General features: G+C 45.2%; 2 protein-coding genes across 7 annotated transcripts in view; one reads left to right on the forward strand and one right to left on the reverse strand.

The window, feature by feature from the left end:
* Positions 1–15646, reverse strand: part of SERAC1 (serine active site containing 1) — a 311524-nt gene extending 295878 nt beyond the window's left edge. Inside the window, exon 1 of one of the 4 annotated variants that reach the window (XM_069234574.1) lies at positions 15424–15646. In XM_069234574.1, the coding sequence (XP_069090675.1) occupies positions 15424–15549 (126 nt within the window). In that variant the 5' untranslated portion in view covers positions 15550–15646. Of the gene's footprint in view, positions 1–13667; positions 14889–15423 lie in introns of those variants that run through there. The other 3 variants (XM_069234575.1, XM_069234577.1, XM_069234576.1) reach the window with 3 other exon arrangements.
* Positions 14929–26044, forward strand: part of GTF2H5 (general transcription factor IIH subunit 5) — a 123784-nt gene continuing 112668 nt past the window's right edge. For 2 of the 3 annotated variants that reach the window (XM_069234580.1, XM_069234579.1), the window contains exon 1: positions 14929–15081. The gene's annotated coding sequence lies outside the window, so the exon portion shown is untranslated. The remainder of the gene's footprint in view (positions 15082–26044) is intronic. The other variant, XM_069234581.1, reaches the window with a different exon arrangement.

The following is a 26044-nucleotide window of genomic DNA, read 5'->3' on the forward strand; positions in this document are numbered from 1 at the left end:
GCAGTTCAGGTGGTTGGGGTTGGATGTTTTCGTAGTTGGATTGGTCGTTCTGATGCAGGAGAAGTTGCAGGTACGGCAGGAAAAAGGTCCTTTAGTGTGCTTCGGGGATGCCCGGTAGCATTCAGTGGAGGGGCCGGGGTTGAAGGCGCGGAGTTCGTTGATCGAGTAGCGGATGCGGGGGGCGCGAGGGCCAGGGGGTGTGGCGCTGGGCGCGGTCCAGGCGCGGACGGGCGCAGACGGGCTTGCCTCTGGCGCGGACGCGCAGCGCCAGCCATTAAGAAGGGAGGGGGAAGGGAGGGGGGAGGGAGGAGCAGCTGGGAGGCGGGAGGGAGCGGCAAATGGGGGCGCGAGGGGGGCGGGGCCGCAGGGAGGCAGCGGCAGGGAACGGGGAGCGCACAAGGGGCAAAACACTGAAAAACAAGCAAAATACAAGCAGTTACAATAAGAAAAACGCACAATCAGAAAACCAAAATGGCACAATATACGATCGGGGAGACAGCAATCAGGGGGGCACAAAGGGGGCAGAAGCGCCGGCGGCGAGGCGCTGAAATAAGCGAAAAAAACGAAAAACACTTACGGGACGGCGGAAAGCGGCACACGGGTCAAGTGAAGCTAGTCAGAGCCCACTAGACCCCAGGGATGAGGCGCAGGAGGATGCCTGCGGGTGGAGGAGGGCCTCGAACACGCAAACAGCAGCGTGGTCAGGGGACAGAGGCAGGAGGCAGCAGGTTGGTGCTGCGGTCGTGGGGGCGAGCTCAGGACCTGAAACAGGTCAGAGGTCGCTCACTCGCGACACGCAGCGCCAGCCATTAAGAAGGGAGGGGGGAGGGAGGAGCAGCTGGGAGGCGGGAGGGAGCGGCAAATGGGGGCGCGAGGGGGGCGGGGCCGCAGGGAGGCAGCGGCAGGGAACGGGGAGCGCACAAGGGGCAAAACACTGAAAAACGAGCAAAATACAAGCAGTTACAATAAGAAAAACGCACAATCAGAAAACCAAAATGGCACAATATACGATCGGGGAAACAGCAATCAGGGGGGCACAAAGGGGGCAGAAGCGCCGGCGGCGAGGCGCTGAAAAAAGCAAAAAAAACTAAAAACACTTACGGGACGGCGGAAAGCGGCAAAAGGGTTGCAGGAGGCAGCTTGTGTTTTTTTTCCCTGAAAATGGCATCAACAAACGGTTTGTGGTGCTAAAATCACCATCTACCCAGCTTTCAGGGAATAGGCAGACTTGAATTCAAAAACCCTATTTTTCAAAACAATTTTGGCATTTTCCTGGGACATACCCCATTTTGACTATTTTTTGTGCTTTCAGCCTTCTTCCAGTTAGTGACAGAAATGGGTGTGAAACCAAAGCTGGATCCCAGAAAGCGAAACATTTCTGAAACGTAGAGAAAATTCTGAATTCAGCAAGGTAATTTGTGTAGATCCAACAAGGGTTTCCTACAGAAAATAACAGCTGACATTAAAAAATATTGAAACTGAGGTTAAAAAAAACAGCCAATTTTCTCCACGTTTTACTCTGTAACTTTTTCCTGCAATGTCAAATTTTTGAAAGCAATATATTGTTACGTCTGCTGGATTCTTCTTTTTGCTGGGATATATAGGGCTTGTAGGTTCATCAAGAACCCTAGGTACCCAGTGCCAATAAATGAGCTGCACGTTGCAATGGGTTTTCATTCTATATCGGGAATACAGCAATTCATTTGCTGAAATATGAAGAGTGAAAAATAGGTATCAAGAAAACCTTTGTATTTCAAAATGGGCACAAGATAAGGTGTTGAGAAGCAGTAGTTATTTGCACATCTCTGAACTCCGGGGTGCCCATAACAGCATGTGAATTACAGGGCATTTCTCAAATAGACGTCCTTTTTACACACTGTCTTACATTTGGAAGAAAAAAATATAGAGAAAGACAAGGGGCAATAACACATGTTTTGCTATTCTCTGTTCGCGCAAGTCTCCTGATAAAGATGGTACCTCACTTGTGTGGGTAGGCCTAATGCTCGCGACAGGAAACGCAACATGGACACATCACATTTTTACATTGAAATCTGATGTGTTTTTTGCAAAGTGCCTAGCTGTCGATTTTGGCCTCTAGCTCAGCTGACAAAGAGGGAAACCAAACCTAAATATTTCTGAAAACTAGACACCTGAGGGAATCCAGGGAGTTGTGACTTGCGTGGATCCCCCAATGTTTTCTTACCCAGAATTCTCAGCAAACCTCAAATTAGCTAAAAAAAAAAATATCAAATTTTTCCCACATTTGTGTGTGTGATCACCGCAATGGGACAAATTTCCTGCCACCCAACATTCCCCTCAGTCGCCCGGTAAAAATTATACCTTTCTTGTGTAGATGGGCCAAGTGCCTGTGACAGGGAAGGCCCACAAATATTTAGAAATTGAGGGGGAACTAAAGCGGGTCCAAAAGGGCAGTTTGGAAAAAAACATTTTTAGGCTGACAAGTGGGGCAAAACCTTTGTCGGTATAGATGAGACAATGCTGGGTGGTAGGAATTTTGTGGATTCTGGCAGATTCCGGAAGGTCCTATCACAAAAATGTGTGATTTCCAGTGAAGTTGGAGGTTTGCAGGGCATTGTGGGTAAGAAAATGGTGCGGGGTGCATGTGAAGCACAACACCCTGGACTCACTCAGATGTTTAGTTTTTAGATGTGCCTAGGTCTTATGGATTTTTCTACATGGCAGGGTCCCGAAGTCCAAAAAGTGCAGACCACACCATTGCAAGTGGAACGATTTTGAGTTAGCGAAGCTCTCATGAGCCAAATGTAAAACCAAAACCCAAAATAATCAAATGTCCACTTGCTTGCCGTGGAATTAGATGTTTTAGAGTGCTGGGGAGAGCTAAAAGACTGTTATCCCCGTCAGTTGGGGTGAGGGTATAACCATTCCCATACTGGTTGGTAGCCACCACCCCAATATTTAATTTTTATTATTCTCCCTGGCATCTAGTAGACTTTCTGTCCCCCTGGTGTGTGGATCGGGGGTAATTGCCCCATCTGCCCACTGGTGGGCAGAACAAATTTGGCCCCATTTATTTAGGGTGGGGGTATGGCCATACCCCCACCCTCTTATTTTGAAAAACAAATCTTTCCTGGTGGGCTTTCTGACCCCCTTGGTGGGAGATGGGTCTTCCAAAAATAGGCCGATCTGCCACCAAGGGGGGGCAGATATGACCAACAGCAAGGTGCCCCCATGAGGAGCGACCCTTGCCCAAGGGGTTGTCCCCCAAACAAAACACACACATACACACACACCAATCCTCGGTGCCTAAGTGGTTTCTGCCCCCCCCCCCCCCCAACCCCCCTGGGAATATAAATAGCCCGATCTGTCCCCAAGGGGAGCAGAAAAGGCCTAAAATAAATTTGCCCCCAACGGAAGCGACCCTTGCCTAAGGGGTTGCTCCCCTTGCGTGAAATTGGCGCAAAAAAAAGAAATTAAATCCCTGTTGCCTAGTGGTTTCTGCCCCCCTTGGGGGCAGATCGGACTAATAAAAATAGGCAGACCTGCCCCCAAGGGGGGCCGAAATTGTATAAAATAAATTTGCCCTCCTAGGGGAATGACCCTTGCCTAAGGGGTCACCGTCCATAAATAAAAACATAAAGTAAACAAAAAAACGATATATATCCCTGGTGTCTAGGGGTTTCTGCCCCCACCCCGGGGGCAGATCAGCCTAATTATAATAGGCCGATCTGCCCACAGAGGGGGCAGAAAAGGCCTAAAAATATTTTGCCCCGCTTGGGAACACCCATTGCCCAAGGGGCCGGTCCCCTTATGCGCAAGTGTAAAAAAAAAAAATAATCCCCGGTGTCTAGTGGTTTCTCAGATTTGCCTAATAAAAATAGGAAATGGCCTAAATACAATTTGTCCCCAAAGGGAGCGACTCTTGCCTAAGGGGTCACTCCCCATACATAAAAACAGGGTAAATAAAAAATATACATATATATCCCTGGTGTGTAGAGGTTTCTTGCCCCCCCCCCACCCCCCTCAGGCAGATCGGCCTAATTATAGTAGGCCGATCTGCCCCCGGGGGGGGGTCAGAGAATGCCTAAAAATATTTTGCACCCTTGGGAGCGGCCCTTATCCAAGGGGTCGCTCCCCTTATGTGTAAGTATAAAAAAAAAACTTTTTAAAAATCCCTGGTGTCTAGTGGGCATTTCTGCTGCCCGATCGCTTCGCGATTGGGCATCAGAAATGCTTGCAGAGACATAAAAGTAAAGGAAAGACCTTTCCTTTCATGCCTCTGCCTGCCCCCTCCTCCCAAGCGGAAGAGAAATGCTGAGCATTTCTCTTCTGCATCGTGCTGAAAGCATGCATCCAGCGCGATGGGGGGGAGACCTCTGATGAGGTAAGCACGGATCGCCTGCTGATGTCATCAAAAGGCCCTGGGGGAAGTCGAAGGTGGAATGGGAAGCGATTCCCCTTCCAGACCTGCCATTGGGGGGGTGAGGGGGTGGGGGGAGTGGGGCAGCCCTCAGGGGGGAACGCTCCCCCCAAGAGACAGTACTAGGATGTAATGGTTACGTCCGTGGCGCCTCAGCGCCGCCGGGCACGGACATAACCATTACGTCCTTGGCGCCCAAGGGGTTAATCACCCTTCTCCTCTTACTGACTAATATCCTTATAAAATGTAAATAATTCTCCATTTACATATGAAGGGGCAGATTTTAACGGTGGTCTTTCTTTAGATGGATAGCCAGTGTAACCAAAATTGTGTAGATAGGATTACATTTTCTTTTAAAGGACAAGTAATTCTGTGAATTAAGGTTGAACCTGAGTTAGCATTTCAGACGGCAGACAATTACTGCTCAGCTACAGAACATAAACTAATATTTTGCTTGTGCTGCAAATTATAAAATGAAATTGTTAATGCAACCTCCACTGCCAATGGCAAATGTACAACAGAGAGGAAAGGGAAAATAAAAAAGCAATTGGTTATCTGAGACCCATCAGTGCATGTGAAAAGGGACAAGAATTTAGCTGTAGTAGTGGATTGTCATTAACAACCTGACAGAAGTTGCATGACACTCTAGGAGGTGACTGACTTTTTGACAGCTGGGTTTATGGAAGAGAGGGTATGAAAACTTTTAGCTACAGATAATAGTGTTCAATTGATGTCTAATGTGATGATTGAGTTTTTTATCAAATTGTTTGCATCCGTGAGAAAAGAGGCAACAGCATTAGAAGAAATGCTGAATCGCGTTGCTGGCAAGGGGATTCCCTGGGGTGAAACAACTTAGGTATACAGCCTTGCTCTGAACATTGTTACAGGGTGAAACTGTTCACCCCACAAAAGGAGAAAGAGAGACTGCTACTAAGTTGTTACAAACCTGTTTGGTAAATTTCTTATTTTTGGTGGGTAGGAATGTGTTTAAGAGTATGATGGAGAACCAGGCTGTACTCAAGCAGGGTCATTACAGGCAAGAAAAGTGAAGCTGTCTTAGTTTGGACTGGACATCTCTTAGAAGACAATCTAAAACCATTAAATTTGGAAATCCACAATTGTAGAGTTTCGCAAGTATGAGGAAGATTCCTGAGAAGAAGGGGTCATACTAAACTGAAGACCCTAGCATTTATCTACATGGAGCCGAATATGATTGTGTGCAATTAGATTTACATGTGTCACTATATAAGGGGCAGTTGTGTGGGAATGTACTTTGTGAGTATTAAACACTTGTTAAGTAGCAAGATATGCTGTAACATATTGAGCTTGAAGTGTTTTGAGAACTAGAGAATCCCTGGTAAGCTGCGCCTCCACTTCTTCCACTAGTGACAGCCGAACTGTTACATTGAGGGGGCTGGAGCCGCTTACATTTTTCTGATAACACAGGTGGAATGTTTTAACATGCTCAACTAGAATGGTGCACTGTATTCTACTCCTGTAGAGAACCTTCTGAAATCTTCCCTATGCTCAAACACTACACACAACTACATTTAATGTTTGTCCTTGCTTCCCTTTTGGATGAAAAGCAAACACTGACAGTGGATAATTACACTTCACACCTCATTATTATATATTATTAACAGGTACAAATTAAGATGCACACTATCAGCGTGTAAAAGTTCTGGAAACATTTTGTGCATTACGATGCCATAGATGGAATGAATCAACAGCATAATGCAGCAATTTTGTTCATCTCTAATTTTACCAAGCATGCTCCTTTGATTGACTAACACAGAATTAGTGTTGTCACAGGAATATGGTAGGTGGTTATTCAAATTCAGATCTGTGGGGAAACTAGCAAATTATTTTTGTGTTACGAAACAGTCAAGCACATACATGGCATTTGCCCATTTTTTTTGTTGAGAATATACGTTTTTTTATATCAAAGAAATAAATATCATGATGAATAACTAGCCCTGCCAGGGACCAGCACAGTAATGGGACATGCCATCATCGCCTTTGGCGGTTGTAAACCAAGCCTGGTTTAGGCCAGCGATAAGAGCAGGGGCAAGCGACAGCAAACAGTTAGCATCTCGGAGAAGGCATAGTCAAGTGAAGCATGTCAACCTCAAATTCTCACTCTTGGCTTATGAAATACTGATTACGTCAGCACAAGCCTGTGAGTAGCCAGAAGACGTCCTAGTGATGTACAGGACTATCCACACAGACTACTTTAGATTTAGCAATAACATCAACTAATCTGACATAGTATGATCAATACAATAGTGTAAATAAAATTATCAGCTGAATCAGGAATAATTCCCCTGCATTACCCACTGTGCGTCTCCTGCCCCAAGTTTAACTTGTAAAGTATGACTTTCCTCCTCCCCTAAATACACAGGTACTTATCACTGAACCTCTTGGCTGTTCAGAAGCCATCACCAGGCCCCTGGCCAAGGTCCAACATGGAAAGGCTGATTTACCTCCCTTCGCTCACTGATCTGACCATGTGGGTGTCCCTACTACTGCCTACTTAAACTTAACCATGCCAGCTCTGTGTGACCCCGAAACTCCTGTCCCTCGTTAAACCCCTAGCACCAAGCCTGACATAAAGACATATATCCTCCGCCGATATTACCCAAACCAGTGTCAAATGTCCTTAATGTACAGCCACTCATATCCTTGCAGGTCAGCACGGGGCCCTTAACTTGTGGTTTGTTATAGGAGAAATAAAAAAAACATCATGGCTGCAATATAAACTAAAATGGAGTCGAGGTCTAGACTATTTTAGTCAAGTACAGGAAAATATGGTTTTACAAGGTGCAGCATTTTTGTTTTAAAGCAAAATTGTTCATTTAACTATAGACACACAATTTAATAAATCAGAATCCTCTTTATCATCTGGAATGGAAAGGGGAATTAACTACTAGTACTACTGTCCATGGGAGGAAACTCTTCTACAGTAAAATTGGTCTCCATGTCTCTTGTCCAAGTCATAACACAAGGTAAATACTACTTCAGAGACAGGAAAAAACACAGAAATGCTGAAGGGACGCTGCTTGCCCTATGGTGAGAAATATATAATGATAGCATTCACCCAACATTTACTGCTCCTCGAAACTTTTAAACGGCAGTCCTAAACTTGTCACAGAGAGGCTGACACCCTGCGATTCAAATTAGGCACTGACCAGTACAGTCACTCGCCATGCCAGGCTGCTTCCAAGTTGCTGCAAGCCGTCTACTGGTAGAACATGCTAATGCTGGAAATGAGAAACGGTGTGGGTCAATCTGAGTTCCTCCAGTGATCAAGAGGCAGGTGAAGGTACATCTAATAACAAACATTTGTAATGAAATAGGTCTCGCATTTACTTGACTTAGAGCTATTGGCGCTGTAAATTGATAACGGGACTTTTCTTGCCACATAAATAGGTCAACCCTGTCCCATAATTTGGTATTTTCCTGCCAAATAATTCCAGTGGCCCTGCATATAACTAAAGCAGTTCCATTTACCTTCGAGGTGGCACCACAAGAGCCTCCAAGGTAGCAGCCGCCATTTTGCAGGAAAACCAGCTGTAATGAAACCATAAACAAAAACGTAAAGTGCAGCGCTCCTGAAGCAGGCGTAGCCTTTTTAGTGAAATGGAGGAAGGCGAACCGCAGCCTGCAAAACAAGGGAAAGGTGCATCCGCTATACTTAAAAATAAAGCGTAGTGCCGCACAGTCACTAATAAATGTGTATAGCAGCCAGAAGAGGGCGCAAAGAATGAGGCTGAAAACATTCCTCCAAGTCAATGAAAATGTCACTATGATTTGTGTGTCTAATGTTGGCAGAAAATAAGATCTTTCATATGTGGCTTTTGTCTTGTAGAATCCTTTGCATGTCTACCGTAAATTGTTTTAACATTCTTGAGAAGGGGGATTTTATTGATTTGTATTATTCCACGAATTTTAGGTATTAAATATCGAAAGACTGAACCCTATTTCTTATTTTGTATTTTTACAAACTAGGGCCAGATGTACCAAAGGATATTACCCATTCTGTGCCTATGGGAAAAAGCTTTCGTACATATGGCCCTAGGGGTGAGCAGGCTTTCAAATACAAAACATTCCTTTACATCTCTAGAAGGTCCAGCTAAAATTAATAATTTTGAATTAACCCTGCCAGGTGTCAGAAATATCTTAAAATTGGCTAAATTACACATTTAATTATTATGTGCCTCTTTTCATGATTTATAAAGCTTTACCTAGGTAAATCCTATGGCACTATGCACATACGATTCAGGTGCCTTGCAGGCTAGTGCCTAATTGAGGTTGTGCTAATTCCAAAACTATTGGAATAAGGATTCCGCGTGCAGGTGGTGTCTAGAAGTGAATGGTTATGCATAGATCCTCAGCGGTGCCTAGGTTTGCAGGGAGGAGCTCGGTAGGTAGGTACGAGCCAAAATATTGAATGGAATGTACTCAGACTAGCTACCAGTGCTTCAGATTTATTCAAATATTTGCATACACCACTCTTATGCTGCCCATGTAAATAAAAAGCCACACTTAATAACATTCACCAATTTTGTTTAAGATGTATTTTGTCAAGGCGCTTACTCAGTCTCCAAAAATACACAAGTTTGACGATCTAACATATGAATTTGAGAGATATGTCATTAAAAACACAAGGGTTTCTGTTATAAACTCAGACACACACAGATAGCAAACAAAACAAAACAAGTTTGTGCTCTAAAAAAAAAATTCAAAGCGGCATGGCAGCCACGGAGTATGAAGGAGACACAAAAGAAACAATGTGATGTAACTGATAGCCATGCAAAGCGATCCAATACAGATGATCGAGTTTGCCCTGTATCAGACTTCAAAGCGCCATGGCCATCAAGAGCACGAAGGGGGGAAGAAAAGAAAAAAGTGTTTCGCCCAAGTAAAACATATCGGCAAAAGTGCAATAATTCATGTAACAGGGTCAGTCTGCAAAACTGTCTGAGGCGGGACAAAAGTAAAGCATTTACCAATTACATAAAGGGATTTTTGAAAGGCGAGCCCACAAATGAGTGAAAGCGATGGGCATGAGATGGGTGTGGTTAAAAGCCCACAGAATACTTACAATCGATCGAAAAGTGCCTGCGCACTCTACCTAAAAATTACCCATCACATCAATATTAGCAACCTTTTTTTAGGAAAGGGATAACAGAGAGGCAAAGGGAGATACAAACAGTCCAATCAACCATGGAAAATGCACATGGAATGCCAAACACAAAAGAATCTCTATCGTCCCCATAATCAATTCGCTCTAACTAAGCATTTTCTCATGGTCACGTATGTTCCAACTTTTTGGTTTTAAGGTAGGCCGCCACCACTATTTTTTGTTCGCATTTATTTCAAGCTCACATACCAGTCTAGTTCTCTGTACTTCCTAAATTAGGCCTACGATGCCCCTTGAGTAACACTCATTTCAAGAAAGGGATGTCATCTCATTTTGCCCCACTTTCACTTGAGTGGAGCACCAACATTTTTTCCAATTCTTAACGCAGAAATCTATTCCCTCTTTATTCATCTAGACTCACTGGTTGCCTGTCCTGAGAAGAACATGCAATAACCACGGGTCGAAACACTTCCATAATTCATGCTATGGGAAAGTGGTGCAAATTCAAGTTCGGGAAAGTGACTGCAACAGACCAAGGCAATATATTGTGACGTTTCTCATCATATCCGAGCCTACTTTCCACTCACAATTTATGTTTAACTGTACATATCTAACCACGAATGATTAAGTAGCTTTTCTGTACTGTCATTTTTCTCAACAAAAAAAAAGCTTGAATTGTTATTTTGCCAATAACCAGAAAAACACGCCTAGTATTTTACCTACATTTTGTTAGTTGTCGTTTGATTGTAATGTAAAAACACACATCATGGCAGTTACTTTTTGTAATTAATTCTACGCATGTATATCAAATGTTTTGTCTATTTCAAATGTCGTATTTGTTTCTGTGAGTTTAGCGTCATTCATATTCTTATTAATTAGTTTTTGTTAAGTAATTTTGATGGTGCAGAAAGAAACACGTATATGATCTGTTAATTAAACGTCTCTGTTCTTTTTTTTCAAATGTGATACTGAACGATATATAAATAAATGGGAAGTCCCTTTCGGTTCCCAGGGATCTACCGTGGACGATGCAATAATGAGGCATAAAGAGGCTTACAGCAACTCGTCCGACTCTGCCCCTTTCCCAGTGTGATCTAAACATATCACTGCATTTTTGTCTGAACAGCGGCAGCATTTCCTTATCCTAAGCCTATAATCGAGAAGCAAACACACCCCAGAAGCAATAATTTGTAACATCAACAAGGTACCCACCAGGATGCTCAGAAGTGACTCCTGAGTTTTACCTCTACCACACGTCCCAAGAACGTAAAAGAAAGGTAGTTTGTTCCCCATGGGTCACCAATACCAGGCAATATTTTAAAAGGAAAAAATTTCAATTTTACAACATTAAAACAGAATCAACTTTTTAGACGGAAGATAGCTAGAATAAAGCAATTTTCAGCTTCAAAAATCAGGAGTCTCCTGAATCAAGTCTGTGACAGGCCCGATTCTAGGGGGTGGGCCACGCCCTGCCATGGAAGAGTCCTACCTATCCAATGCCATTCAGAACTGGAAACCCAGCTTTTGTTGGTTATTTTGCCCCTCGTGTTTCACAGGGGCCTGTAGCTCTTCAGGCTCTGCCTAACTGTTTCATTTTCATCATTAACACCATTGACCTGGGCCAGTTTCAAGCCTCACGACAGGAGTGAAGTCTAAAGTGATGGTACCTGCTATCTTGCACAAACGAACAGCACGGGTATATTTTATAATGAACTAGTTGACTATTTCTGAGTAGGCCAACACTTGATTGGGATAGCGGGGAAACATGGAGCGCCCACATCAGATAACTTGCTTCTCTGGAACTCCTCATCTAAAAGAACAATCATCCTAACATTCTAAAAGCATCAAGTTAAAATTACAACTTTATCCACAAAACTTTACTTATAAAAAGGTTGCAGGCTCGAAATCGAACGTATTTAGGGATCGAAAACAAAAAAGGTGACATGAGATAAAAGTTCTTCAAATGATTCGGAGTCCTAGAAAAGTAAATGAAAACGGTTTATTTTCTTTCCGTTTTGAGGTCATTCCTAACTAGCAGAACTGCATGAAAAATAAATGACTGGACAAGTCAACAAACAAAGTGTTGCACCCTATCATTAGGTTAAAGAAAGACCATTCAGTGCATCTTTCCATTAATCTTATAACATTCATGTGTATGCAGATTGTTACTTTCAAAACAGTGGGGCTTTGTGCAGGAATCTATATGTAACACCTGTAAGACACTTGATTGGGTCCCAGCAGGGTCAGCTGAGGATTTCAACCTTCTGAGGCTGATAAAATAGGTGCAACTTGGTCAACGAACAGGAACACATGTTGCCAACAGTGCTACCAAGTGGCAATTTTGTGGAAGGCAGGTTCCACATTAAAAGAAAAACATCAGTTGAGATTCTTTTAAAAAACAAACGATAACACTTTACAATAACCCTTAATAATTCCTAAATTATGCTTGACGGCATATTGTTGTGTAATAGTCATGATCAATCACAATTACTTAAGCATTATGTATAGCACTATTGTTTCTAAAGCACCTTAACTGATGTATTTCAGTACAGTTAAGATAAATGTTTTGGGGTTCGTATTGTGCACCGATTGTAGCCTAAATTACTGATTAAATGTGTATATTAGATAAATGGCTAAGCAGAGCTACATGGTGCATAGTATGGCGATGTCTGGTTTGAGCTCGTTTGTTTAGTATAGGTCACTGTAATATGGTTTCCTTGAAAGAATAAAGCTTCAGCTGGTACAAGTTAAGTTCCATGTATACATTGAAAACTAAATACAGGTTACAAAATATCCAGACAGGTAAGTTCTTGCAGCTTAAGCACTCCGTTATGTCATGCATTAGGGGACTGATGAGAATGCACAGTTGAATGTATAGGAAGGGCTATCAGAACATATTTTAAAGGCATTTGCAGGACTTGGGAGCAATACAATGAGCTTGGTTAAGTGAGGAGAGAAAGTCAAGGAGAACAGGTAGCAATGTACCATATAGTCACTAGCAATATACTTAATCATTACAAGAAGTCGGAACCTGCTCTGTAACAAATATTTAGTAGAGGAATCCATTTATAACCGTACATGTGGATTATCGTGTCATTGTGCTTGCACTATCACCGAATTTGGTCATTTTTGTAATATGTACAACTTGCATTGATTACACATTTTATTTTTGCAGTGTCGTCGAGAAAAGTAACCACTTATTTAAATTAACATACAAAAACGAAAAACACAATAAAATATATATTTTTTAATTGGCTTCATCCTATAAATCTAGAAAATCATTGATCGAGGTTCACTTAACTTTCTTTTTGTAACCACATGTACATCCCAAGCTGGCATATGAAAATTTGGTAAACTTTGTTCAAAATTTCACAAGGTCAGCCAAAACTGGAGCTTGAAATCTCCTTATATTCACTGAAAAATACATAATTAACAAGCATTTGCAATGCAATGGGTCTCGCATTTGCTCGTGTTAGAGCTATTAGCACAAAAATTGAAAATGAAAAGTAAAAGTCTACATAAGCAAGTCAATTCAAAGCGCCACGGCTCCCGTGAGTGCAAGAGTTATTGGCTCCCCGCGTGAATGACTAGAAAGGAATACTGCTGGGATGAAAGGCAAACAGAAACCAGAGGAGGGGCCATCACACGCTGTAACAGGAGGTAGCGTGACATAGTGAGATGCCCATTAAAAATGTTCACTTAGTGAAATGGCGTGGGAGGGAACTCGGCGCACAAAGGAGGGACATTTCACAAAATGCACCAATAAAAATTAAGCACTTAAGACAAGCACAACAAAGAATGAATAGCAGCAGTGGGCATGGTTAAAAGCACACAGAGATTACAACAGGCCACAACGCTTGCACGCTCGAACCTATACAATGAGCTATGTTATTGTTCAAATGTGGAAAAATCACTGAAATTCGCCATTTGGTGGTACTACTGAATACAGACACCACCAAAACTTTGAAACAAGAATGTTGACATCAGAAAATATTGAAAGTTAAACGCATATAGGGTAGTGTAGATTTGCAAATCATAACTCAACATCTACGTACCTTAAAGATATACTTACTGAGAAGGTACATATATGCAGAATTAGGTATAAAAAAATCTAGACTTAATTACCTGTCAATCATTTTTTCGATATTCTGTCCTCAACATCGTGTCCCATCGATATTGTGGTATTGGTATTTAGAAGGAAAATCTTGTTAGATATGAACAATGCACACACCGCACATAAGTTATGTCATCAGCCAACTTGTTCTATTGGTATCTCTTTCCTTTGTTTTTGTTCTGTTGGCAAATTGGTATTTTTAACATGGTGGGCGACTAAAGTTATGGTGTGTGTGCTGAGTGCACTGGTAACCATATCGAGCAAATTTCAATGATCTTTAGCATTTGAGCCACAACCAAAACTGTGGTTTGATCAGCGAATATGGGAGTAGAAAAAAGATAAATAACAGCAAACTGTGTATTATTGTATCAGATAGGGGTGTGCAAAATAGTTGTGAAGAGTTCTGAGTGCCAAAATTGGAAAAAAAAACATAGACAGTAGTAAAGGGGTCCACGAACGTTCCTGCTGCTGCGTATTACCGGCAGCATGATGTATTCCTTCTGCATCTTACAATTATCGCAAAAAGTACCCTTTCGCGTCACCACAGCCAGAAGCCATGGTGCAACAATTACTGCAAATGGGATGGTGTTTGTTGCATTACAATTGGAAGGCTCATAAACTTCAGCACCTAAATTATTAGATTATCCAACGCTTTGTTGTATTTTTTTTAGCTGCTGTCCACTCATCATCATGGCCCAGCATGGCCCTCCTACATCAAAAATCGTGAATCCGGGCATCGTCTGTTGCCACGTATGGTCCCTATCACTAACCTTCCCCATCACAGTACTGCCTACGGACATCTAGCCGTCCAGTATTGGGTGGTTGGAATCTGTGTTGTGGAAAAGCGACCAGGAAAATACACAACCCGGCACAGGGCCCAACCGCTGTCTCTATGCCATCTGTTAGATGATAATGGAGGGCCCTTTGACTTTTGTGCCCAACCCCAGGACTGACAGCCACTGCAGCCGCTCACCTATTGTGCCAATGTACCGCCTACTTGCGAAATACGAAAAGTGCAGAGCACATGTCGTGCTCTGGCGCGTCTCTTCTATTCGCTGTAAGACGCAGCCCCCCTGTGCTGTTTCCCGGTTAGTTATTCGCCTTGTCCCTGGACCGGACCTAAGCATCTAAGAATAATAATGCATGTAAACACCTCCTCCGGAGGAACGGACGGCCCGTAGCACTGGGGCGGCCTTTTCCGGGTGGATGAAGCCATTACTTCCGGTGGTGATTGTCTGCCCTTTCTGGTGTTCCGTCGGTTGACGCTCTATATTTTCGCGTGTGCGCATATGCAGGTTTGAACACATGCGCACTAAGAAAAAGTCGTATCCATCCTGCAATTCTAAGCTCCCCGCACGGCAGCTGCGACGGAAGATTGCATTTAAATGTTCCCGGCAACTCACACGGTCGCCTCTAATATCTTCAGTGAGTAATGGAAATGTCAACGACGCATTTCTTTGACGAACGAGGGTCTGGCTGGGCTCTTAGTTCCCTGACACGACATACACAAACATGTCTCCTTAATAAGTCTGCTTATTTTTGGAACGAGCACATACCTAGCTCGCTTTGCTTTCCTATGTGATAAAGAAGGTAAATGAGGCAGTGTAAACTAAAATATTTGTCAAGGATCACACCATTTGGTCAAGGCGACCCTTGACCCAAGGGTAGGTCGCTCCCCCTGCCGCTCCTCCAGGTTCCTGAGTTCCTGAGACCCACCTCACAGTAAGTACCCCCTCCCAGCCCCTCGCTCTGCCCCGCGCTACTCACCCTCTCTCCTGCTCCTGCTTCTTTTCTTCTTTTCTTCTTCTCTCTTCTTCCTCCTCGCTCCTCGTCTGTAATCTTCTTCTGTACTCTTCTTTCCCCCGTCTTCACTCTTCTTCTCTTCTTCCTCATCTTCTTCTGTGGTCTTCTGCCCTCTGTTCTTCGTTTTCTGTATCTTCTTCTGTGTTCTTCCGGTCTTCCTTTCTTCTCTCCTTCCGGTCTTCTGATCTTTCTTTCTTCTCTCCTTCTGGTCTTCTGTTCTTCTGCCTTCGGCTCTTCTGCCTCCTCCGTTCTCTTCTCCCCGCGCCTGCCCTCCTGCTCCTGCCTCATCCCCCTCCCCCACTCGCACCCCCCTCTCTATCTCCCCTATCTAACCCGTTCACTATCTACCTCCCTCACTCCTCCTATCTACCTATCTCTCTATCCCACTATCTAACTCCCTCACTCTCCACCTCCTCCTATCTTCCTATCTCTCTATCTATTTCCCTATCTATCGATTTCCCTATCTATCCATTTTCTCTATCTATTTCTCTATCTCTCCCCCCTCCCCCACCCCCTCTCCCTCTATTACCTATCTTCCTATCCTCTCACTCTACCTCTCACCCACCTCTACAACCCCCCCTCCCCTATCTTCTCAACCCTACTCCTATCTTTCTCCCTTATCTCCTAAACCTCCTAACACTCACCCCCCTCCACCCTTAAACCCCCCTCCCCAGCTCTTCTCACTCTACCTGTCCCCCCCTCCCTCGCGCTTTCCCGCCGCGACCTCCTGCACGCCCCGCCCCCCAACTCCCATTCGCCCCCACCTGACCCCTCCCCCCCCTACCTCATATGGCAGCCGCTGCGCGACAGTGGTAGCGACCCTTGACCCAAGGGTAGGTCGCTCCCCCTGCCGCTGCAGCTCCTCCAGGTTCCTGAGACCCACCTCACAGTAAGTACCCCTCGCTCTGCCCCGCGCTACTCACCCTCTCTCCTGCTCCTGCTTCTTTTCTTCTTCTCTGTTCTTCTGTTCTTCCTCCTCGCTCCTCGTCTGTAATCTTCTTCTGTACTCTTCTTTCCCCCGTCTTCACTCTTCTTCTCTTCTTCCTCTTCTTCTGTGGTCTTCTGCCCTCTGTTCTTCGTTTTCTGTATCTTCTTCTGTGTTCTTCTGTGTTCTTCCGGTCTTCCTTTCTTCTGTTCTTCTGCCTTCGGCTCTTCTGCCTCCTCCGTCCTCTTCTCCCCGCGCCTGCCCTCCTGCTCCTGCCTCATCCCCCTCCCCCACTCGCATCCCCCCTCTCTATCTCCCCTATCTAACCCGTTCACTATCTACTCCCTCACTCCTCCTATCTACCTATCTCTCTATCTCTCTATCCCACTCCCTCACTCTCCACCTCCTCCTATCTTCCTATCTCTCTATCTATTTCCTATCTATCGATATCCCTATCTATCCATTTTCTCTATCTATTCCTCTCTCTCCCCCCTCATCCCCTCTATTACCTATCTTCCTATCCTCTCACTCTACCTCTCACCCACCTCTACAACCCCCCCTCCCCTATCTTCTCAACCCTACTCCTATCTTTCTCCCTTATCTCCTAAACCTCCTAACACTCACCCCCCTCCACCCTTGAACCCCCCTCCCCAGCTCTTCTCACTCTACCTGTCCCCCCCTCCCTCGCGCTTTCCCGCCGCGACCTCCTGCACGCCCCCGCCCCCCCTAGCTCCCATTCGCCCCCACCTGACCCCTCCCCCCCCTCCTACCTCATATGGCGGCCGCTGCGCAGTCGCGCACAGTGGGCGCGCCAGGGGCAAGCCCGTCTGCGCCCGTCCCGCGCCCAGCGCCACGACCCCTGGTACCCAGCTCTCCCAAGCCCCGCTGACCCGCTACGACCCCACCACCCTCCACGCCCTCAACCCAGGACGCTCCAACACCTGTTTCCAAGCTCACCCCAAACGCACCCATGGACCCTTCGCCTGCAACTCCTGCAAACGCACCTTCCACCACGCAACAACCACGACCACAAGCCCACGCGCCATCAGCCACCTCAAGTGCATCCTAGTCAACGCTCGCTCCGTCCACAAACACGCCGTTGAACTCTGGGACCTCCTGGACTGCATAGCACCGGACGTCACCTTCATCACGGAGACCTGGATGAACGCCTCCTCGGCCCCTGACATCGCCACTGCCATCCCCGAAGGCTACAAGATCTCCAGAAAAGACCGCACCAACCAGGTAGGAGGAGGTATCGCCATCGTCTTCAAAGACTCCATCAGCGTCACCACCTCCACCGAAGACACCCCTCTCGCCGCTGAACACCTGCATTTTCAGATTCGCACCGATCCGAGGACCACCCTCAGAGGATCCCTCATCTACCGTCCTCCCGGGCCACGCGCCCCTTTCAGCGACGCCATCGCCGACTTCATCTCCCCGCACGCCCTCGCCTCGCCGGACTACATCCTCCTAGGTGACCTCAACTTCCATCTGGAACAAAACAACGACCCCAACACCACCACCCTGCTCGACAACCTCGCCAACCTCGGCCTCAAACAACTGGTGAACACCACCACCCACATCGCCGGACACACGCTTGACCCCATCTTCTCCGCCAGCAAACACGTCTTCTTCAGCCACGCCTCTGCCCTACACTGGACTGACCACAGCTGCGTCCACTTCACATTCCGACGCGAGACCCGCCACCTCCGCACCCAACCCATCCCTCGTCGACAGTGGAGCAAGATCTCCGAAGAGCAACTCTTCTCCGCACTCGCCGCCAACCAACCCACCCTCACCACCGACCCCAACGATGCAGCCCTCAACCTCACAAACTGGATCTCCAACTGCGCAGACATCCTTGCTCCCCTCAAACGCACGCATCGACAGACCAACACCAAAAAACCTCTCTGGTTCTCTGACACCCTCAAAGAATCTAAGAAAACTTGTCGCGCCCTTGAGAAAGCCTGGCGCAAGGACCGCACCGCTGACAACATGACCGCCCTCAAGAACGCTACCCGCGAACACCACCACCTGATCCGCGCTGCCAAAAGGAACTTCTTCACCGACAGACTGGACAAAAACAGACACAACAGCAGAGAACTCTTCAGCATCGTCAAGGAGTTCTCCAACCCCAGCGCCAACGCCGTCACGCCCTCACAGGATCTGTGCGAATCCCTCGCCACTTTCTTCCATCGCAAGATTAGCGACCTCCACGACAGCTTCGGACACCAGACCCAACCAAACACCACCGAACCGGCATCCACGGCCATCACCCTCAACAACTGGTCCCACATCAACACGGAAGAAACCAAATCCATCATGAACTCTATCCACTCCGGCGCCCCTTCGGACCCCTGCCCGCACTTCATCTTTAACAAAGCCGACGACATCATCGCCCCGCACCTCCAGACCGTCATCAACTCTTCTTTTTCTTCTGCTACCTTCCTCGAATGCTGGAAACACGCCGAAGTCAACGCCCTACTAAAGAAACCTACGGCTGACCCGAGCGACCTGAAAAACTTCCGCCCCATCTCTCTTCTGCCTTTCCCAGCCAAAGTAATAGAGAAGACCGTCGACAAACAGCTGACCACCTTCCTGGAAGACAACAACCTGCTCGACCCCTCACAAACCGGATTCCGAACCAACCACAGCACTGAAACCGCCCTCATCTCAGTCACTGACGACATCAGAACCCTGATGGACAACGGTGAAACAGTCGCCCTCATTCTGCTCGACCTCTCGGCTGCCTTTGACACCGTCTGTCACCGCACCCTAATCACCCGCCTCGGCTCCACCGGAATCCAAGGCCAGGCCCTGGACTGGATCGCCTCCTTCCTCTCAAACCGTTCCCAAAGAGTTTACCTCCCTCCGTTTAGCTCAGAACCCACCAAGATCATCTGCGGCGTACCCCAAGGCTCATCACTCAGCCCAACACTCTTCAATGTCTACATGAGCCCCCTCGCCAACATCGTACGCAAGCACGACATCATCATCACCTCCTACGCCGACGACACCCAACTTATACTCTCCCTCACCAAGGACCCCGCCAGCGCCAAGACCAACCTACAAGAGGGTACGAAGGACGTCGCAGATTGGATGAGGCTCAGCCGCCTAAAGCTGAACTCTGAAAAAACGGAAGTCCTCATCCTCGGCAACACCCCGTCCGCCTGGGACGACTCCTGGTGGCCCTCGGCACCGCACCGACCCCCACAGACCACGCCCGCAACCTCGGCTTCATCTTGGACCCTCTTCTCACCATGACCAAGCAAGTCAACGCCGTGTCCTCCGCCTGCTTCCTCACCCTCCGCATGCTCCGCAAGATCTTCCGCTGGATCCCCGCCGACACCAGAAAAACCGTGACCCTCGTCACGAGCTGCCTGGACTACGGCAACAACCTCTATGCCGGGACCACAGCCAAACTCCAAAATCGCCTGCAACGCATTCAAAACGCCTCGGCCCGCCTCATCCTCGACATACCCCGCAGCAGCCATATCTCCGCACACCTGAGACACCTGTATTGGCTCCCAGTCAGCAAAAGGATCACCTTCGACTTCTCACCCATGCACACAAAGCCCTCCACGACAAGGGACCGGAATACCTCAACAGACGCCTCAGCTTCTACGTCCCCATCCGCCTCCTCCGCTCCTCTGGCCTCGCACTCGCTGCTGTCCCTCGCATCCGCCGCTCCACGGCGGGTGGGAGATCTTTCTCCTTCCTGGCGGCCAAGACCTGGAACTCCCTCCCCACCAGCCTCAGGACCACCCAGGACCACTCCGCTTTCCGGAGACTCCTAAAGACCTGGCTGTTCGAGCAGCGATAACCCCCCTTTTTCCCCTAGCGCCTTGAGACCCGCACGGGTGAGTAGCGCGCTTTATAAATGTTAATGATTTGATTTGATTTGGTTACGCGGGGAAGCCAGGACTTGTCTCAGATATTCTGGTTTCACATCGTGCAATTGACCCACTAGATGACTATCTCGTTTTTCCTTATTAATATAAATGGGCTATGCTTAATTATGATGTTTTTTGGCGCAGGATGCTAGAGTCTGGGTGGCAGGCAGAAGTTACGTTAACGCTGAGCTAGACACTGCTCTAGCCTTAAATCCCCCCACCCCCCAACTCTGTGTCATAGCTTCTTAGATTTTTGCAAGCCTTGCTTCCCAGCTAGTTTGCGCTCTACAGGTAGCAATAAATATTCATGATATGTTTGATGGACTCCCTGTAGTTGACACAATGCCTGCACAATAGGGGTAGGGCTACATTGAAGACTTGATGCCAAGTCCCGGCAAAATGAAGCATGGGGAGTAGAAAATCTCATGAAATGCATTTTTATATTAACTCCTAGGCTACAGTCCATAGAAACGCTTGCCTACCAATGGCGTACAGATAAACAGTATAGCCACTGTTCTCTTTCTTGCAACAAGGGAATGCATCTGTCGAGTAGGAATATTTTGTTCCATGTTTTTCCCTAAACGTTTTTAAGTGCTATATTAGAATGTCTTTCTATGGTTGCCAGGCCTCTTACTGAAGTCACGTCAGATAATATTCAACGTAACAGAATGAGTATTTAAAACCCTCAACTTCCATTCCATAAGCAACATTCTTACCCAGAGCTGCTTATGGAAGTGTCATATGGCCAAAGTTGGTGATCGACTAGGAATAGCATTACATGGCAATAAGCCACAACTTTGTGACCTCAGGAGGATTTGAGGATGCTTAGGCCTTTTTGCGACTCATATTTGTGTTCATCAGGTAACAGATGACATCACTTTTGGTGGTTTAACTCACTGACCCAGTTTTCACTGATTCATTGCTACTTTTCATATATGTCCTGTTTAATGACTGATAAAATTAATCTGGTGTTTTGGTAAAGTTGCTTTCTAATATACAAGTAATTCAGAGCTCTTAGGTTGCATCATGTAAGAAACACAAATGCAGTCATAATTGTTTTTGCTTTCTGGCACTTGTAGTCCTGAGTATTTTCTTGTAAAATATGGGCTACAAGCCTTTCAAGGCAAAGGGCCTCATTATGATTTTGGCGGACCGATCCTGCCAGTTGGACTGCCAGGAGACACCGCCTCTGCCAGGATCAGGGATTCTGACGGGTTGGCGTCTGTCAAAGTCGTGGTCAGCCACGATGGTGCCGAGTTCGGCACCACCATGCTGATCACAACATTTCTTTCTGCCAGCCTTTCCATAGCAGGGTTGCTGCAATGAAAAGGCTGGTGGAAAGGCAGCGTTAGGGGCCACATGAGGCCCTTGCACTACCTACAACCATGTCGTGAATGTGCAGAGGCCCCCCTGTCAGCACCCTCGGAATGAGCACTGTTTGCTATGGCTATTCCGAGGGTGATGCGTGCATGCTGTAGGAGCCGAGGCCAGTGCCGCCTCACTGTTTCCACTGACATGACCGAAGGCAACTTCGTAATACAACATTTCTGCTGGTTAGCCCAATGGAAACATCGTAATACAACGGAGGTGAGGCCGCCGCCTTGATGGTCAGTTCACCACCGCTGTATTGGAGTTGTGGTGGTTCAACCACCCAACTCGTAATCAGGCCCAAAGACAAATCTTGAACTGGAATACCTAGTCTCTCACAGTTAGAAAGGGAAAGAGGTTTGTTACAAATCTAGTGATAAGAGTTTAAATAAATGGCGTTGCCTATTTATTAAAACACATGTGTCTATTCAGAAAGTGTTTTGCAAATGGTACCGGCAACTTGAACGCACACGATATAGACTCCGCAAGCCATAGCTACAGACAGCCTGTGTGCAGTGCTGTTTGCAGTGGCTCAAACAGTGAGATAGGTTTTTCTTGGTCAGGATGTGTCATTATCATGTCATTAGCAACTGACAGTCGACCATGGGGCTGTCTTTGGGGACACTTACTTGTAGCTAGTTGGCCCTACAGACTGATTTGAACCCCGTTTCAGATGGGGTTGGTTATCTGTCATGAATTTTCTCCTATGTGACAGCAGCTCCGTTGGTGGATGTACCCTTTGGTAGTATACCCAGTGTATTCCTGGGTACACCCTCCCAAGACTGGGGGTTTCTCACAGTCCCACGTCAGCCCAGTGGGCAGGTAATGCTGGCACACTAAGTTGGTATGTCCTCAAGTTTATCCAGTTAGAGCAGCAGTAGTCTCTGGGGGGGTAATCGCAACACCAAATCTAGCCTAATCCAGGTGAGCAGCACTTCCATCTTGGTCTCCAAGGGAGATGATATCGCTGGGCAGGAGTCTGGGCCCTGTTGTGCATTCTGAGGAAAATTAGCCTTTTCCATTGGACTGTGAGATTGCACTCATTGCTACCTGTGATTGTGCAGTGATCCCATGTCATTGCAATACTGCTGAAAAAGAAATCAAATCAAGTTAGTGTAACCAGAGATGTGTGGCCCTTGTCAGGGTTCAGGGAGTGTGACTGAGTCACGCCCCTGAACTCACTGCGCAGTGCTCTCTTGTAGTCTCTGTACAGTGGCTCAACAGTTTCAGTGAGAGGTCCCTATGACAGGCAAATAATATTAAACCTGCCCACCTCTTTAATATAAACCAGCAGTGGTATGTTGGTCACAATGTCAATCAAGTGCTCATTTTTCAGAAGTGCCCGACTTAGAGACCTCATTGATCTAGCACCATGTACAATCTCCAACAAATAAAAATGCATAAGTAGTTTTATGAGCTTTCATCTAGTACTCCCAAGCTTAATAAAATGCATTTTGAAGTATGTGAGACTCAAGCCAATGTACCCTGTCCTTTGGCTGAAGATATTTTTTTCCTGAGGACTCTGAACCACCACTCCAGTGAGAGTGCGTAAAACTGACTACCACGCCGTCGGGCCCTGATGGAACTTGCTCTGACTGATGTGCTACAGTGCAGGGACATTTTCACTTTTCAAAGTTGTAGTAGAACTTCTAAAACTTGAAGTCAGTACCAGGGCCTAACTTTAATGTCACCACACGTAAATGAGGAATAACCATGATCCTTGGGTGGGAAAGTGAAACTTGAGAGCTGACCAGGGTGATACTAGCATGTCTGTCTTATGAAGACTGTTTATATTGTTTATGGTGTCCCATATTGTACTTTGTGTTACTAGATAAATTCAAATATTAGACTGGGCAATCATTGAAAGTCCAGGTCCGAATTATGAATTGTGAGCCTGTGTTCGCTCTACATCTGCTTCTTCCATGAGAAGCCTTGGACTGCTCATCCCGTGCTACTACTGAGAGGTGTTGAAGGGTTACTTGCCCATTTGCTTTGATATCGTAGTCAGCTTGGCCCAGGGACATAATGATGAAAAGGCCTCAACCACAACGGTTGGGCCCAGTAGCGCCTGCTTGCCCATGGCTGTCTGAGTGGGGTACTGAGAGTATTAAATGGTAGCTTGCAGGCATTAAGATCTCCCATTGTTCACTGTTACCTCAAACACACCACAGGGGTTCCACTCCCTTCATTAAAAAAATATTTATACCCCTTGCATAGGGGTTAATAATATTGTAGGAAGCCAGGTTGCCAAGGTGGGAGACGTCTCTCATCTCAGCCATAAATTCTCTATCTGAGATCAGGGTGTTTTCCTTTTGGTAGCTACTTCGTATGAGATAGCAGACTCTTTCCAGATTTGATGTTCAAACAGTACCAAAACAAATCTCAAATCAAGAAATCAGTCGGGTACGCTCCAAAACCAATTTAATGAAATGAAACAGGTATTTTATAATTAAAATCAGACTAAAATGACAATATGTAGGGATGTAGCATTTCGTACTAACATTTCCGCCCCACAATTCTCCATTCTACATTGTCAGTCAGTCAGGGTTCCTCTGCATAATTCATAAGTGGCCAGTGGAGGTGTCCTGCCACCCCAGGAATACAGCATAACTTCCAGCTCTATGACACCTCCTGCCTTCAGTCAGGGGGAAGTAGCTAATGAGAGTTAATTGACTTGTACAGGCTAGTACCGTTGACAGCTTCCAAACTTCAAAGTTCCTTTGAAGTGTGTTCCTGCCTTATCCACACAAGGCAGAGAGAGTCTTTGGTCTCCCTCTTTCTAATAAGCCTGGTAGACTGGTTCCTACTTTTCATACTTTAAAATTAAGTTCTTGGCACTGACATCTTCAAGTCCTCAATCTTCCACAGGAATGTTTTTCTTAGAGATACCAGCCACTATGATTGGGAATTGGCACCGTCACACTCGTGAGTTCCATCAATGAATCTTCACAGGGACCAGTGCAAAACTAGTCTGCTTTATAATCACTCCTTTTGTGCTCTTTTTGAGTTCTAGGAGACTATGAGGAAATCTGCTCATTTGTATTGTCTTTGAGAAACACACAACCTGGAGATCTGAGTGACTGGTGGGTCCGTTCATACTTAGCGTTCATTTAGCCTAGTCCCTTTGATTACTCTGTTCTCCTTTCTGTCCCCTAAACTCTTTGAGTTGGCAAAAATCAATGACAGGTGAAGATTCTGCATGGGTTCCCAATTGAAAAGCATGTCTTATTTGGGTGGTGACCAGTCTACCAATATACAGTTTGCAGTGGTGCTTTGATTAAATATCAAATACATATACTGTGTAACAAAATGCTGTGCCAAGAATATTGCTCAGAATATCATGGACCAAAATATCAATGGTAAGAATATTGTTTAAAGTGTTGTTTTTAATATTGTTGTAAAACTATAGTTTTCTCAAATATTGTATATGTAAAGTTTTTATGCTTATTTAATTGTTTTTTTGCAGTATTTAATTAGAGTTGTATGTTGATTTTGTGTTAATTTTCAGTTTCTAATTTAATGTAATTAGTAAATATTATAGCTATTTTTTAATTATTAAATAGATGTTTTTATAAGTTTTATTGTGTCAAAGGAGCGGGATGTTGGGTTTATGGGTCAAAAGGTTAGGGGGCTTTTAAAATATATTTGTGTTAATTTTTTGTAAAATTTGCTGTATGGATAACAATATAATTTATCAGTTTAATTTGCAGTTGTACAATTCATTTTTATCTCTTATGAGAACGTATTTTTAAAATATGTTGAATAGTTATTAATATTGCTCTTTTTATTTTTTTCACATTTTCTTAATATATATGATAATTTTGCTATATAATTAATTAAAACATTAAAAATCAATTTATTTCAGGTTATTGTGTAATATTTTAATGTTTGAATATATTTAATGTTGTTTTAAAACAAATTGATTTATAGTCTGAAATATTTAATATATTTTGTTTTTTATTTTTTTATTTAACGGTATTATGCTAATTATATCTATTATTATATAGGAATATTTATTATTTAAATCTTTTATTTTGAAAGTAAATGTAATTTTTTTAAACATATCTAATTAATTAGACTTATTATGTATTAGGTGTGAAACATTACAAATATTGATATTAATAATAATGTATAAAGTATACATTTTTCATTTAATTACATTTTAAGTATGAGTTTATTATATTTGTTTATAAATAATGGTAATTTATTTCTTAACCGCTTTAGTGCGGGCGTCGGCCAGTGGCCGATACCAGGGAGGGGGTTAATAAATCCTCGGGTGCGTCACACCCTAGGATTTTTTTATTTTTATTTTTTGTCCCTGGTAGACACAGAAGCTCTTCCGTGTCTCCCCCCGCCCCCCACCCGCCCCGCGGCGCGCTGACGTTACAATGTTGTTTTC

Source organism: Pleurodeles waltl, chromosome 5 (assembly GCF_031143425.1).
Source record: "Pleurodeles waltl isolate 20211129_DDA chromosome 5, aPleWal1.hap1.20221129, whole genome shotgun sequence".
Classification (NCBI taxonomy): domain Eukaryota; kingdom Metazoa; phylum Chordata; class Amphibia; order Caudata; family Salamandridae; genus Pleurodeles; species Pleurodeles waltl.